Raw genomic sequence first — 15117 nt, 5'->3', positions numbered from 1 at the left:
GGCAACGACCTCGCTTCCTCCCAAGAACTGTGCCTCTCCCAGGGGGACCCTGTCTGTGCCCCTAGGCATAAAAGCTGCTCATTCATTCTGACATAGACGCCCATAATAACCCCTTACAGATGGGCTTGCACAAATGGGAGGGGGGAGCCCTATTAGTCCCTGTAGGGATGGAGCAGCGCGACCCCAACCTGGCCTGGCTGCCGTATTCCTCTGTGTAGGGGCGTCTATAGCGGGATGGTGGGAAACCTCAATTCTCCGCCTCAAACGCAGAGCGGAGTGGGCGAGGGAGGCGAAGCCAGTGTGTGTGTTGGGAAATGGGGAAGCGGGTGGGGCCTCGGGCACTGACCTCCATGGGCTCGGAGGACTCCTCTTCCTCCTGCTTTAAATCTTCATCTGGGCTGAAGCTGAGCTCACCCAGACCTTCCCTGTCCAGTTCCTGTGGGGGCTGCTTGTCGTAGCGAGAAGGTGATGGAGCGCGAGGTGGACCAGGATCACACCAGCTCCAGGCTTGGCTCGCCAAGGCCACCCCAGGCCACGCTCTTCAGGGACTGCATGGCAAGGAGGGCTGGGAAGGAGCCCGCCGAGGGTCCCCGCACTGCCTCCCCTCCCTGGGGGCTTCCTTCCCACCCAGAAGTGACTTGCCTGCTCCCTCAGGGGTAAAGCCAGTCCCTGAGTACACCGCATTGCCCAGCAACAAGGGAGGGCACGCCGCCGGGCCTGCTGGGAGATGGAGTCTGCATGCCTCGCTGCAGCCCATGGGGCACGACGGGAACTATAGTTTGCCCATTCAGACTCTCCCCCCCCCAGGTCGCTGCCCTCCACTCCGGCTCCAGCCTGCTTCTGGCTGCTGGCCAAGGCTCCCGGCCCGGGCTTTGCCAGGATCAGTAGGACAACCACCAGCTGCCCCACCTTAATCAAAGAGATCTGCCGGAGGCAGCGGCGGTCATGAGCCTGGACTCCCCACCTTCCCTGCAACCAGCGGCGACTCAGCTCCTCATGGCTGGGGCCAGGCAGTGTAGCAGGGATCAGCGGCAGACGCAAGGAGCTGAACCGCCACTGGTTGCAGGGAAGGCAAGGAGTCCAGGCTCATGACCGCTGCCACCAGATCTCTTTGATCAAGGTGGAAATGGGTGCAGAGATTGAGTTAGCAGTGGTGGAGGCTGGCCTGGCTGGTCTGCAGCACCCGTTGGCGCTCCAGGGCCGCCACCTCGGCGGCATACTTGGCCAAGAAGGCACGGAAGCCCTCGTCCCGGAAGGCCTGGCTCAGGCGCTCCGCCTGTCAGCGCGAGGTCCTCCAGAGTCGAGCGGGCTGCCATGGTGAAGCCGCCTCCCCTCCGCTCAAGGCTGGGCTCGCCCGGGAGGTGGGTGTGTCATGCACAAGCATGAGAGGGGCGTGTCACACTCGTGCACATACGCAAAAGCTTGAAACGGCCACCAGCGTGTGGGCTTGTGGGGGGGCGGTGATCCTTGTCCGCGGCCCAGTCCAAGGCAGCCCAGGGACCGGCACCGGGCCGCGGACCGGGGGTTGGGGACCCCTGTGTTAGACGACCACTCCCATTTCCCCTCATCAACACGAGGGTAAGAGGAGAGTGTGTGTGGATGGGCACTAGCTTAAGATGGATGTCCCCAAAATTTGTGTTATCCACCAAAGCATTTCAGCTACAATACCTGCTGTTATAAAAGGAGACAATGGTAGAGAGCCCATCCTAAACCATGGCTATGAGAGACAACAGGGCTTTGCCTTTGAATGGATTTGGCACATTTGTGTTTAGGTAAAGATAACCGGTAAACATAATAAGGAAAGGACAACTATGTGAAAGGGCACCGGAGGGGCATTGTTTCCCTTACGCGGAAGCGGCATAAGCTGCTGAGGAAACGCCTCCATAATAAAACCCATCCTGACAAAGCCTTTCTTTCAAGCCAAGATTCTTCTTTGCAGTCCGTTTTGGCGCCCGAGTGCCTGAGAACGTCGACTGCAGGTCTGCCCGCTTTGAACTCAGCCTTCGGTACTGGGATTGTACGTGATACTGGCAAAACTCACATTCATTCTGGAAAAAAAGAAGGGAAAAGAGAGAGGGGGTTGGTGTGGTACAAAACCTGCCCACAGATCCAAACATTATGAAACATGGGTTTGCTTCCTTTTATAGCTACTACTGGAATTGTTCAGACGTTACCTGGAAACCTCAAGCCTTTCAACAGAATGAACTTGTCATTTTAACTAACTGAAAATTAGAGGCCCTTAGGCCGGGCTTTTCTCCAGCCCTCAAAATCTGGATCTGTTGGTGCTTAGCTGAAAAGTGGCCCAAACCACAAACAACAGCTGCTCCCAGTCCAAAATATTAGCTTCTTTCTCCATCAGCCTCTTTCAACAGGCAGTATACTGGTTTCTCAGCACGCAGCTAGAGTTTACAATTTACCTTTACCAACAGAGACTTGAATATAGGGATGTTTAAGCTGGCAGAGGGGAAGGTCTGGTATGTCTTGGCGCATGTAAGGAATTTGGAAGGCAAACAGTAGTATATAGACAGGGAGAGGAGAGTGATGTTGGCGGTGGATAAGCACGGGTGTTAGTGGGCCTGCATGTGAAAGGGAGGGGGGAGACTGTCAAGTGGGAGCTGATGAACAGATTTTGGCAATCAAAAATATGCAAGGTGAGAATGTTGGGAGAAATCATGAGGTGTTTTAGAAATCTTACTATCACCCCACCCCTCAAATGTAGCAATTTTTAGTGTAAAATACTGGCAGGGGTGGACCAAGCTCAGCCTATATGTCTCATTCAACCCTCTGAATTCAGATTCCTCAAGGCAAAGTCCTGCTATCCCCCCACAACCCCTCTTCTTTTTTTTTGAAAAAGCATTTATTCCCCTCAAAGGACCATGAGAGACAATTCTGCAAATTTTGCCCCCTTAAAAGCTGTTTTAGGTGTGGAGGTGCTTCCCCCCCCAACCACTTCTGGATTGAGAGAAAAGCTGCTCTTGGGAATGCCCAAGATGGAAAAACCTGATGAAATGCTCTCCCCCCCAATACACTAGAGGGCACAAAAGGGTGTTTCTCGAGTAAACATTGGGAGGGGGGTGGTTATGGTCTCCAAAATCCAGATGTGGGCTTGTGGAGCGGCTTGAAAGTTGCCCACCTGTTGGGTATTTGACCTCCCAACACTTTGGAGTCTGAAATCCAAATTATAAATCAGGACAAGAAAATGCTGACCAAGATATACACACCAAGTTAACCATCTGTGTGCAGGGCTCTCCATTTTTCTTCTTAGCTCTACAGATTCCCAAGTCCATGGCCTCACCCAAAAGCAAGATCTTCTGGGGGTGATCGACAGATAAACAAACCTAAAAAGAAACAGTAAGGCAGATTTCATTGCACAGAGCGCTGTGGGAAAGCTCCCACAAGATCACTGGCTTTCTCTGGAGGTATTGGTCAAGCACCACTATAAAGCGAATATTTGGATAGGGAGGAGATGTTTGCTTAGGGGCCCTCAGATTTGGGCTGGGACGGTAGGCAAGAACTGCTCCTTGTACTTGGTAAGCCTTGCCTTTTCCACTTCCTGCTCCAGTGAAGTAAAGGGGTCTCCATAGTTCTTACTGCCCAGCAAGATGGGTTCCCTGGGCAGAAGAGGTGGACAGCATATCCACTGGTAGCAATTCAACCCACCCTGCCCTGTGATGCCAAGGCAGAGAACAGCATAACTCTGTGCCATGCTGGAAGAGGTACCCTCTCCCTTCCTTAAGTGGAAGGAACTGTGGGCTTGCTTTTTTCAAGGATTCTAAATGAAAAGCAAGATATAAATTTGCTAAGCAAAAAAGAGAACTATTCTACTCATGTTGTCCCTCTGCAGCTCGTTTTATTCTCTTTTAGATTTTATTTGATTCTATTTTAGAACCCATTTTCATTTTTATTTATAGTTCCTAATGGTTTTAATGTTTTACTTGTAAGCTACCCAGACAATTGTACTGGATGGCATATAAATATTAAAAATATTATAAATAATAACAAAAACCCTTACTACTCCAATGGTAGAGCCCACTAAAACTATCCCTGCTGATCACTGGAATAAAACAAGATTTCTATATATTCAGAGCCCTACATTTTGTCTGCCTTATCATCAACTTTCTGATGATAAATACAAGTTACTAATGTAAGCCTCTTCAGATTCCTTTGAGTTGAAAACAAGTACTGTAAAGGCAGAGACAAAGACTCGGACCTGCATGTGTTGGTGAAGGGACTGCAGGGCACCTCAGAATCTCCAAGTCTTCCTGAAAAAAAGGGCAGAAGGATGGGAAGGTCTCCCAGGGACACGTACATTGGTCCTTCCTTCTGAACATGGGTCTGCATCACCCGCCTTCCCTTACTCTACGCTACAACTAAGAAGACCATGAGTCAAGTCCTCTCTCTCATTTCTGAAGGAATTCCTGCCCAACAGGAACCTCAACATCAGCACTGAATTTTTAAAAAATGAGATTAAAGAGTGCGAATGAGGAACAAAAGCAAAGCATGCTGCTTACATACTGCCCCAAAACACTTAAAGCACTCTCTGGGCGGTTCACAAGTTAATTCTGCAGCCTACACATCCTCCCCCCCCCCCAGCGAACTGGGTACTCATTTAACGACGTCGGAAGGATGGAAGGTTGAGTGAACCTTGAGCAAGCTACCTGGGATTGAACCCCAGGTCGTGAGCACAGTTTTGGCTGCAGTACAGCAGTTTAACCACTGCGCCACAAGGCTCCAGAATACAAAAGTGGTTCTTTGGATCTCTACAATCTCAAATATGAAAAATTGCTGGCCACAGACTATGCACATGGGCAGGCCTATGCGTTCTGGAGCAAAGAGAACTATCCTACTGATACTATTCTCTGCTGCTGGTTTCATTCTATTTTAAATTTTATTTTATTCTATTTTGGAATCAAGCCATTTTAATTTTTATTTATGGTTCTTAAGACTTTTAATACTTTACTTGTAAGTGATCCAGAGAATTATATTGGATGATGTGAAGGAAAGAAGGAAGAAAGTGAGTCATCATCATCCATAGAGACACTAGAAGGGGAAAAAGGGAAGATAGAGGTCTGTCTGGTAGAAGAAAGAGAGGGAGGAAAAGGAGAGGAGCTAAAAATGTCAGTACGGGAGGGAAGTATAAAAGATCAAGGAGAGAGGAGATTAGGCAGTAGATTCAAGAATGAAGGGGTAGATTCAAAGCATGAGCGAACGTGTGGTCTGTTGAAAGACTTTCCTAACCTAAAAGTTGGTAGGTTGTTACCGGACCCGGAGGTGAAAAGAGGAGACGATGTTTGAAACTCAAGAATGGACAGTGATTGTTCTCCCGTGGGGATAAGGAGGTGGAAGGAAGGTGGTCCGACTGGATCAGATGTACAACAAACCACTGAGAGACTGGGCTCTACGTCCATGTTGCGGCACCATTTACATGGTACAGAGTCCTCCTCTGCCGAATCCCATGCATCAGGAAAGTTTTGGCCCAGCCCCTCTGTGAGTTATCCTAATTTTCAAGAAGAACTATCCTCATCTAATTATGGACCTTTGCCTGATTTGTCTTATTTCGGTCCGGTTGTGGTGGTGGTTGAAACCCCGAGAGTTAATCAAGTCGAAGTTGTAAGCAGTACGGACAAGTCTCAGTCGTTATTTCCTGCCAACGCTGAGGAACTGCCGCAACTTTCAAATGAACCCAATCACAGATGGTTTATAAATATGAAAAGCAATAATAAAAAATAACATGCTTATTTACAATTTAATGCCTTCTGCAAATTTCTGTCACAGCCTTCTTTCTATTTAGCCTGGCCTGTCAACAGTTTCCCTCAGCCACCTGGTCAACTTGAGCCAAGCTATGTTCAGCCACACTCTGTTTCTTGATTCGTAACAATATAAAAGGACAAGCAATCCTGAGGAGATGGGACCAAATTATACCCCTGAATATCACTTCCTGACACATACTGCGACTAGGCAAAGGCATGCCTGTGTTTGTTTGTGTGACACAAGTGCACTTGCTCGTATTTCCCGTGTTAGTTTCATAGCCAAGTTCTTGGTATTATGCAACCTCCCTAAGGAGATACACCGACTGTCCCCCAAGTGACTTCAATTAAAACCCAGCATTCCTTCTGGCCTTGTAGCCATAGATCGCCAATGGCGAGCACATATCAAGAGGGATCAGCTTCTGCTACTTCACTTTAAGAATGATCCTTAGGTAAAGAAATGTACCAAAAGTTTATGTGAGATAAAACCTACTGCCGCTGAGACCTGGCTGGGAATGGTTGCAATAAGATACTGAAAACAAAAATTTTTCTCATATTTTCCCCACCAGCAAAGTCTATTCAAAATATATGTTATGTAAAATGCATGAGAACTTCATCTTCAGGAATTTTGAGCCCTGTGTCCAGAGCGCATGGTTACCTCGTCTGATCCGTCTTTTGGTTTCATGAGATTAGCATTGAGTAGGCCTATGACCATCCCTTGGTCTGTCTTCCAGTGGTCTTTGTGAACCTCACCAAAGAGAAACAATGAGACACATCGGCTGAAGTCACGCAGGTCGTTCAAGTGCCAGATGCTGAAGGTTTTGCCCTTGAAGACATACATAAAGGAAGAGCAATTTAAAATGATAATATCTCTTCTCTGGGTCGCGGTTGAAATTATTACTACCGTCAGAGTACACCATTCTATACACAGTGGGGCGTCCGGTATAAAGAAGCTTCACTTTACAATTCTAGGCACGTTCACTAGGAAATAAAGGCGTGTGGATCTGCCTTTTTGGACTATAAGTACCCGGATTCCTCTAGGCTGTCTGGGGAATTCTGGGAGTTGCACTTTAGAAGTAGGCCCTAAATCAAATTAAGACTGAACTTTCTCTGGAAGCCAAAATGATGAAATGAGATTGCACTCTGGGCACATCTGGAAAGACGTATTGCGAGAAAAAGAAGGTAGCAGGCAAAGAGGAAGCCCAAATATGAGAGGGACTGAGTCTATAAAGGAAGCCTCAGTCTTCAGCTTGCAAAAGCTGAGGAGGGCTGCTAGGTACACAACATTTTGGAGGTCACTCGTTCATATGGTCATAAATTGAAGGTGACATGAAAGCACAGAAGAACAATATATATTATAAATAAGATGCCTATTCAGCTATCATTTTGCACTTGGCTGTCCTGTGAAGGGGAGCAATCACATTGTTCCAGTGAAAAACAGGGTAGGCAGTGAAAGCCTACAGCAATCTATGTAAGCCTGTGCTAAAATAAAATTGTTTCTCTTAAAGGCACACAAGCACTGCTTTTCTTATTATTTTTTTATGCCAAAATGGACTAGTAAGGCTATCTCACTAAAATTTCCTTCTGTACATTATACACTGTTCACTTCCACATGAAGATCTTTTATTCCCGCAAACCTGTTACATCTTTTTACACATTTTAAACACTCCTGAAAGTGCTGTTCCACCATTGTTTTATTATACTTTTATTTTGATTGGTATTTTTATGCTTGCAAGTTGTTCTGAGAACTTTAGGACTGAAGATGCCACTTATAAATTTTATTACACAAACACGCCTCAGTAAGTGGACATATGTCAAGTGACAGTGGTTTGCTGAAGACCAACTAAGGAATTTGTAACTGAGATGAGACAGGAACTGGAAACCTCTCAGCTAATATGCTATGCTAACTCCTCTAAAAGGGGCATTGCAGAACAAGCTCCGGTTAGCGATAGAATGGAAGTAAAGTGCAATACCACTGAGAAGTCGAAACTACAAATTGTTTTACCTAGAATGGAAAAGGAAAGACCTCAGACACCTATCAGAAATAAAGAAAAACATAAAACCATTTACGTTATTGGAACTCTGAGAAGTGACTTTCTTTATGATAACTCCAAATGTCACCCAGTCTGTTTCCTCCAGATTTGTAGATGCAAGTTTGTCTTTTAACAAAGAAAGTCTAATAAACTTCCGGCCCATCATTTTTCTCTCCATTTCAGCTGAGGAGACACGAGGTTTTCTGCAAAGGAAATAAAAATCTGAAACACAAAGCAAGAGGAAACTTTCTACCGAAACCATGAGGGGGAAGCCAAGCCAATGAGAGTCACCCAAGGGAACAAGTCACTGTAAGATAATCAAGCATAAACATTCCCTGCCAGAAAGAGCTGAGGAGTGGGGCATTCACCTCCAGAGAGGTCAAACTAAGGTGGGAATGAAGAAAATTTCCACTTCCCTTTATAAAACACACACACACACATACACACACACAAGTAAGTTTTTATCCCTGAAGACTAAAAAGCTGTTGCAAGTAGAATGGATAAAAATCAGTTTCTCTCATTTAAAAAAAGGATATTTTAGTTAAATCAGATCTGCAAAGTTCTATTATTTAAATGTTTTTACTTAAAAAATTATGTGATAATAATTTATAATGGCCAAAATTGTGTTCTTTACCATGGTAAATCCACTGAAGTAAGCCCACTGAATCAATGGGGATTTAGTGAGTCAAATCCCATTGATTCAAATGAGTCTAGTGCAATTTACTACACTAAGCAACAGGATTTTGGCCAATGTCTCAAACTTGTACACACACCAGAATTACCAAAGGGAGCCTTTAATCAGCAGCAATTTGCAACTGCTGATGAAGCTGTCCCCATTGTGCAGTTCTGGGGTTTTCAAAATAAAGCTGTACAAGCTCTCCAGGCTTGCACAGATCATTTGAGTTAATATTTGTATCTCTCCCAATAATCAGACTGTATCAAAAGATACATAGTTTCCAAACTGGGTGTGTCTCTATAGCCTGTTATGTGCCATCCAGTCCAAACTGACTTATAACAACCCTAATAGGGCATTTCAGGTAACTGAGATATTTAAGGAATGGTTTTTACCACTTCCATACCCTTAGCGAGTGTCCATGGCAGAGTGAAGCCTCCAAAGCCCTAGTCCATCACTCTATCCACTACACCACACTGGCTATCCCATCGCTAGGGCTACATACTTGTTAAAGGCAGTATTTGGAAATGAGAAATAAAGGACCTGACCAACCCTGTTTTTCACCTCTAACTGAATTTATTCCTTAACTTTTAAAGTCTTTTTAAAATTTCTAACACAATATTTTATTTCTAACACAATTTCTTTAGGATCTTTAACTACTGTCCCTTTGTAGCTCTGTGCAAAAAAAGTAAAGTCCTTGCTTCTCTCCCTGAAAACTCTGGCATACTTGCAGTCACAAAAATGTCATTAAATAGAGGATTACTGGAGGCTGCGCCAATGTGAACAATGAAATATTGAATAATATTTAGTAATGTTATACCAAACAAGAGTGGAGGAAAAACATAGTGTGATCAAATTAAATTTTCCTGAGTAGTAATTTAAATAGCGATTTAAATCAATTTAATTTCAGCCAAATCCACCCTGTCTGCAAGTAGAAAATGACTGAGGAAATCTTAGAAAATAGCTTCTAAATAGGTTCTCAGAAGTAATACCCAGTGAGATGTTTTCCCTGAACACTCAACCTGGGATAAAATAATGCACTCAATTCCCAACATTTGTACCAATTACAGTGGACCCTCGAGTTACAGACGGCTCGACTTGCAGACTTTTCGAGTTACAGACTTCTCTGGCTGCAAAATTTAGATTCGACTTACAGCCGGAGAATCGACTTACAGACCAGAAAAAACCCAAAATGGAACAAAAATAGAATAAAAACCACTGGTTATGGGATTAATCGGTTTTCAATGCATTGTAGGTCAATGGAGATTCGACCTACAGACTTTGACTTGCAGCCACCATTCCAATACGAATTAATTCCTTAAGTAGAGGGTCCACTGTACAGAATTTTGTTTTTCTTGGAAAATAATGTTTACCTTTTCACTTTTGAAAGGCACATGTACTTATCCTACAAACGATCCAAATGAGAAACTCCAAGAACTATTCCACATTGCTTACTGACCTTAACCTCAGGCCAGAGTATTTTTCCAAGGAGACATCTTGATTATTTACACTGGAACTCTTCGGCACTTGAGACTTCTGACTGATGCCCACTCCAGGTCTATTCCCAGTGACAGACTTAAGAGCTTGAGGTACCAAACCTGAAGCTGGCTTTGACGCATGGCTTTTATTCCCTGAGAATGAAAAAAAGAAAGGATTAGTGGCCATGCTATGTGAAAACATTCTGTCTAGATGACATGGTTCATCTATGGTTGTCAATGTAAGAGGTTTCTTAGAAGACTTAAAGGCTTCAGACCATCAAATAGCACAACACAGAACTTCTTCCAAAAATCAGCAGATATTACTTAAATATAGTCAGAGGCAATATGATCATGGAAGAAAGACAACCAACTAATCCAGCACTAAAACAGTGCTTTTACCTTTTCCCAGAAAGCTTGTCACTTTGAGCAACTGCAAATTAGAGGCGGATTTGCATCCCTTCAAACTTCTTAGTATCAACTGCTCTTTAGCCAGCACATCTCTAACATTTACACATGGGTAAGCTCCTCATGCTCAAAATAATCAAAATGTTGCATGTTGAATAATGCAGATTTCCACTGGCAGAATGTGTATTTGGCTTTTTTGTCCCAGAGAATATATGGTGTCAAGCTTGTTTCCTTAAGGAGAAAAAAAATTAATATGTAGCTCCTCCTATGCTTTAAGTCAAGGGAAATGATTGCCTACTGTACCAGAAAGGGATGATCTGGGCTTCTGGGGTTGATTTTTGGATGGTAGCAAATCAGGACAGTTGAGCTGGGTGGAGAAACTTGGTGATTCTTGAAGTTTCAGAGATTGCCTTTCCTTTAAGGGAGGGGCAGACAATTTACCTGAGGAACACATGAAAAGATGTTTTAAAAACTTGCAGTGAAGATATTTCCATCAAAATTGAGAAATTGGTGACCTTTCAATGTGCCCAGTGGATGACGGGAATTATAGTCTAAGAGGGTTATAGTTCCCCCAATGGTACTATACATGTTTACCCAGAAGGGAAAAAATGGAGTATAGTATTTAATAAACATATTTTAAACCTTAATGCTTTACTTGTTAATAAAAGAGAAACTGAACCCTACATGTCAGAAGAGTGCTTCCAATTGAGTTTGATACAGCTTCCCATGTACTTGATGTAAAGCAGTAGCTCCCAACCTTGGGTAACCCTAGTGTTCTCAGACTGCAATTCCCAAAAGCTTTAACCACTAGCGGTGCTGGTCAGTGTTTCTGGGAAATGCAGTCCTTAAACTCTGGCTAATCACATTGCTTTTTCTCTCCTTTAGGCTCAACAGTAGTTTTAAAATGGGCCTGCACTGTCTCAATACCAACCCAACAAATCCCCATCCTCCAACACCACCAACCCAATCAATTCAGAAATCGTTTTATTAGATAATTTAGACTGCATTCTGAGAGCATAGATACACAGTCCTAGAACTGCTCCAGGGTATAAACAAACCCTAACAAGCCTCCTCTAGACTGTCCTGGGCTACGCTAAGTAAGGGTTGGCTTGCTAAGTGCTGACCTTTGGAAGAACATCCTGAGCGTTGGCCGCCAGGCACCAAAACCTTTCATTCCTGCATTTTCTAATAATAGGGGTATCTTAGATTGCATATAACGTCTCAATTTCTAGCCTGTATAGAAATATCTTATTCTTTTGGGGTGCAAGTATGTTTCCCAATGTTGAGGGTGACTGCATACATCTTCAACGTCTCCAATAATCAGGTTCCTTTGGAGTTCATATATTATCCTTTCCCCAGTTTATGCATGATGCAAAAGTACTGATGTTCTTAATATACTCAGGAATACATCAGCAAGCATTGACTATCTCAGTGCTCAGAGTAATGGATTAAACCCTACAAATTAGAAAAACTATTTTTCAAGTACAAATCTCAGACTCTCCCAGTAACTTTTTTTGAACCCTGAAAAATGTATATTATCAACTAACAGAATCCTTGATAATCATTTTCCCCCTTTGTAATATTTGTTTTGTAATATTTGCCAGTGTAGCTGATCTGTGAACATGAAAATGCATGCTGAAGAGTAAATGAGGCAAACAGACTAATTACCAGATGCTTTCTTGCTAGGGACAGTGTTAACTGGCTGTGCTATTGCTGTCATTTCTAATTGTGCCTGTAGTTTCTTCATTTGTTCTTGTAATTTTCTCAACTCATCTAGGAGAGAAAAGGGATAAACTTAACAATTTAAAAGTGTACTCTGTAAAGCACAAGATGAGATAAAATCATAGTTTTAAAGTCAGTCAACACAATTTAGGCAAAAATAAAGAGGAAGCAGGAAGTTAGAAATGTCAAGAAATGACTCCTAACCTCGGTCCCCAGAGGGTCTTGGACTCCAGCTCCCAGAAATCCTGGCTGGCACAGCTCATAGTGAAGGCTTTTGGGAGTTTCAGTCTAAGGACATCTGGGGACCTAAGGTTGAGAACCATTGCTTTATCTGCTTTAAAGCAGAGATGGCCCTCCAGAGGTTGTTGGGCAGCAATTCCCATAACAAGCTCAGGTAAAGGTAAGGCATGATGGGATCTGCTGTCTGAAAACATCTGGAAGGCTATTCATATACCATCCATACCATAAAGCTCCCACAAATCCCAACGAGTCAAATTTTGTTCTCCTGATACAACTGATTTGCTCAATTCCACACACATTTAATTCCTGCTGTTTAAAACTAGCACTCATCCTGAAGAATCCAAAGTGCCTTGAAAAGGCTATACTCTGTTGTGGGCAATTCACTGCAGAGGCAGGTGGCTTGTTGGCATGGGGACGAAAGGCAGCAGTAGGAAGGGCCACCAGACACAGTTGGTGAAGGGGTTTCCCCCCTCTTTTTGTCCCTAACTTTTCTCCCTCTTCTTCCAGTCCTTCTTCCCTCCTACTCAGCAGGCTGTCAGGGAGAAGAAATCTTACCAAAAGGCTGAATTCCTGTCTTGCAGAGACTTAATCTTTTAGGCTCAGGGCTACATATGGCCCTTGAACGATAGGATGCTTATCCTTGACTTAAAAGTCCCAGCACAAATGCAGAGTAGGCAGACATGCTAAGATCAGATGAGGCACCAACTCGCTCTGCCTCAAAGACAAGACAAAAGCCTCATACAGTGGTGCCTCGACTTACGAACATCCCTATTTATGACCAGCTCCAGCCGCAAAATTTTGCTTCTACTTGCGACTGGAGCTTCCACTTACAAACAGAAAAAGGCAGGGGGGAAAAGGAAGGAAATTCAAATTTCTAACTGTAGGGGGCGACAAGGCTGCTTCTTTGTAGCTCTTTTGCCCCAGCAGTTAGAGAGCGTGCATCGAAGGAGGCTTGGGATTGCCTCGCTTCTGCTTCTGAGTGAGTGTGTGTGTGTGTTTGCAGGGAGGCTTTGGGCTGCCTGGTAAGGTAAGGTGCTGTTTTCTGCTTTTTAAAAGCTGTTCTGAGTGTTTTTGCAGTGTGGTTTTGGGCTGGGGGGGTTATGTTTCTGTGCTATGATGTGTCTTGGGGGGGTTTGTTTGTTTTTTGGTTCCCCCCCACTATTTCTGATGGGTCTTGTTGGTTTTTGTTGCTTTTTGCAGTGTTCCCATTTATGATGGGTCTTGGGGGGTTGTTTGTTTTTTGGCTCCTCCCCATTTCCGACGGGTCTTGGGGGGTTTGGTTGCTTTTTGGGTGGTTTTTCCTTATTTTTGATAGGTCTTGGGGGGTTTGGTTGCTTTTGGGCTTCTTTCCCATTTCCGATGGGTCTTGGTTGCTTTTTGGGGTTTTCCCCCCATTTCTGCTAGGTCCTGCATGCTTCCCTTGCTTTTTCCTTTGTTTTCTTTGCATTTCTGACCTGCCCCCTTTGTTTTCTGTGCATTTCCGATAGGTCTTGCACACTTCATTGCTTCCCCCCCCTTCAGCCAGAAGGGATTAATCGTATTTCCAATGAATCTTGTAGTGAATTTTTGTGGTCAATTTTTTTTCTTTGGCCAGAACAGATTGTGTTTCAGTGCATTCCTATGGAAAATGGTGCTTTGACTTACAACCATTTTGAATTATGTCCATCTTCTGGAACATATTATGGTTGTAAATTGAGGGACCACTGTATTTGACACAGTACTTAACTTTAATCTGGTGCTTCCAAACCTTTTGCATCATGTCCCCTTTTAGACTTCCTAGAAACCTTGATGCCTTCCCAACTTTGCTTTTTAACAAAAGTTCAGTTTCTAATTTGAAATTAAAAATGAACACATCTTAAGAAAAATTATTGTACATTAAAAATAATTGCAAATGTTTTTTCTTGAAAAATTCCAACAATGTCTATGACAGAAATTTCTTTTTTAAAATTTCCAAAACAAAAACAAATACAAAAAAAATTCGAATACACTCTAAACCATAGTGCTCCCCATACCAACAGGACCCTTTGGAGCAATACTTTTAATACAAACTTTCTTTCCAAAATTGTATTAATTCAATTTCTTTCCACTGGTTAAAAAGATTTTTTTTTCTTATTAAAAAATCTCAGTCACCTGCCCCCTTGGTATTTCTTCACACTACCAAAGGGGACAAGTGTTCCAAATGCTTTAAACCAACACAAATACAAAAACACTTTAACGAACCTTGCAGAGCTTGGTTGGTGTTCTCCTTCGGCTGATCAGCAACTCCTGAATGAGGACCCCCATGCGCTGCTTCCTCTTTCTCCTCCTCTTCTGATCGGTCACTCATGTCACCAAACAAGACAGCCACATTTTCCTTGGAGTCACTGGAGTCTCCTCTATCATCCTCTACCCCCTCAGTATAGGATTCATCATCCTCTGCATCAAAGAGCTGATCATATTCATCTGGCTCTCCAACTGTAGACACACTATTCACTCCATTTTCTTCCTGACCTTCCTGTTCACCAGCCTCATTCTCTTCTAAGAGGGAGGCCAACATATCCAAATTATCGTCATCTGCAAGAAAGGGTATAACATGTTGAACCTTGCCTGTGTTCAAATGACACAAAGCCTCTCCATACCCAAATCAAAATATAAGGCATACTTAATCTTACATCCAATGATTACCTCATAGTTAGAAAACACAGAAAACTAAATCTAGTTTCTGCATTTGAATCTGTTAAGGAGTTACACCATGTACAACAAAAACATGCAGAGATGTTTTTCTTGTAGTATCATGCTCTACAGCTGACATTACTGGCAGCAGGAAATTGCTGCTAATT

The 15117-nt window shown here is 43.6% G+C and overlaps 1 protein-coding gene across 3 annotated transcripts in view; it reads right to left on the bottom strand.

The window, feature by feature from the left end:
- MCM10 (minichromosome maintenance 10 replication initiation factor) overlaps positions 1-15117 on the bottom strand; it is a 48281-nt gene that overhangs the window by 20155 nt on the left and 13009 nt on the right. For all 3 annotated transcript variants that reach the window (XM_020797808.3, XM_078394266.1, XM_073000763.2), the window contains exons 3-10: positions 14519-14851; positions 12005-12109; positions 10640-10777; positions 9913-10084; positions 7818-7983; positions 6406-6573; positions 3222-3338; positions 1849-2048 (exon numbers count right to left, since the gene is read on the bottom strand). In XM_020797808.3, the coding sequence (XP_020653467.3) occupies positions 1849-2048; positions 3222-3338; positions 6406-6573; positions 7818-7983; positions 9913-10084; positions 10640-10777; positions 12005-12109; positions 14519-14851 (1399 nt within the window). The remainder of the gene's footprint in view (positions 1-1848; positions 2049-3221; positions 3339-6405; positions 6574-7817; positions 7984-9912; positions 10085-10639; positions 10778-12004; positions 12110-14518; positions 14852-15117) is intronic.

This window comes from Pogona vitticeps, chromosome 5 (assembly GCF_051106095.1).
Source record: "Pogona vitticeps strain Pit_001003342236 chromosome 5, PviZW2.1, whole genome shotgun sequence".
Lineage (NCBI taxonomy): Eukaryota > Metazoa > Chordata > Lepidosauria > Squamata > Agamidae > Pogona > Pogona vitticeps.
This window is presented reverse-complemented; position numbering and strand designations above follow the sequence as displayed.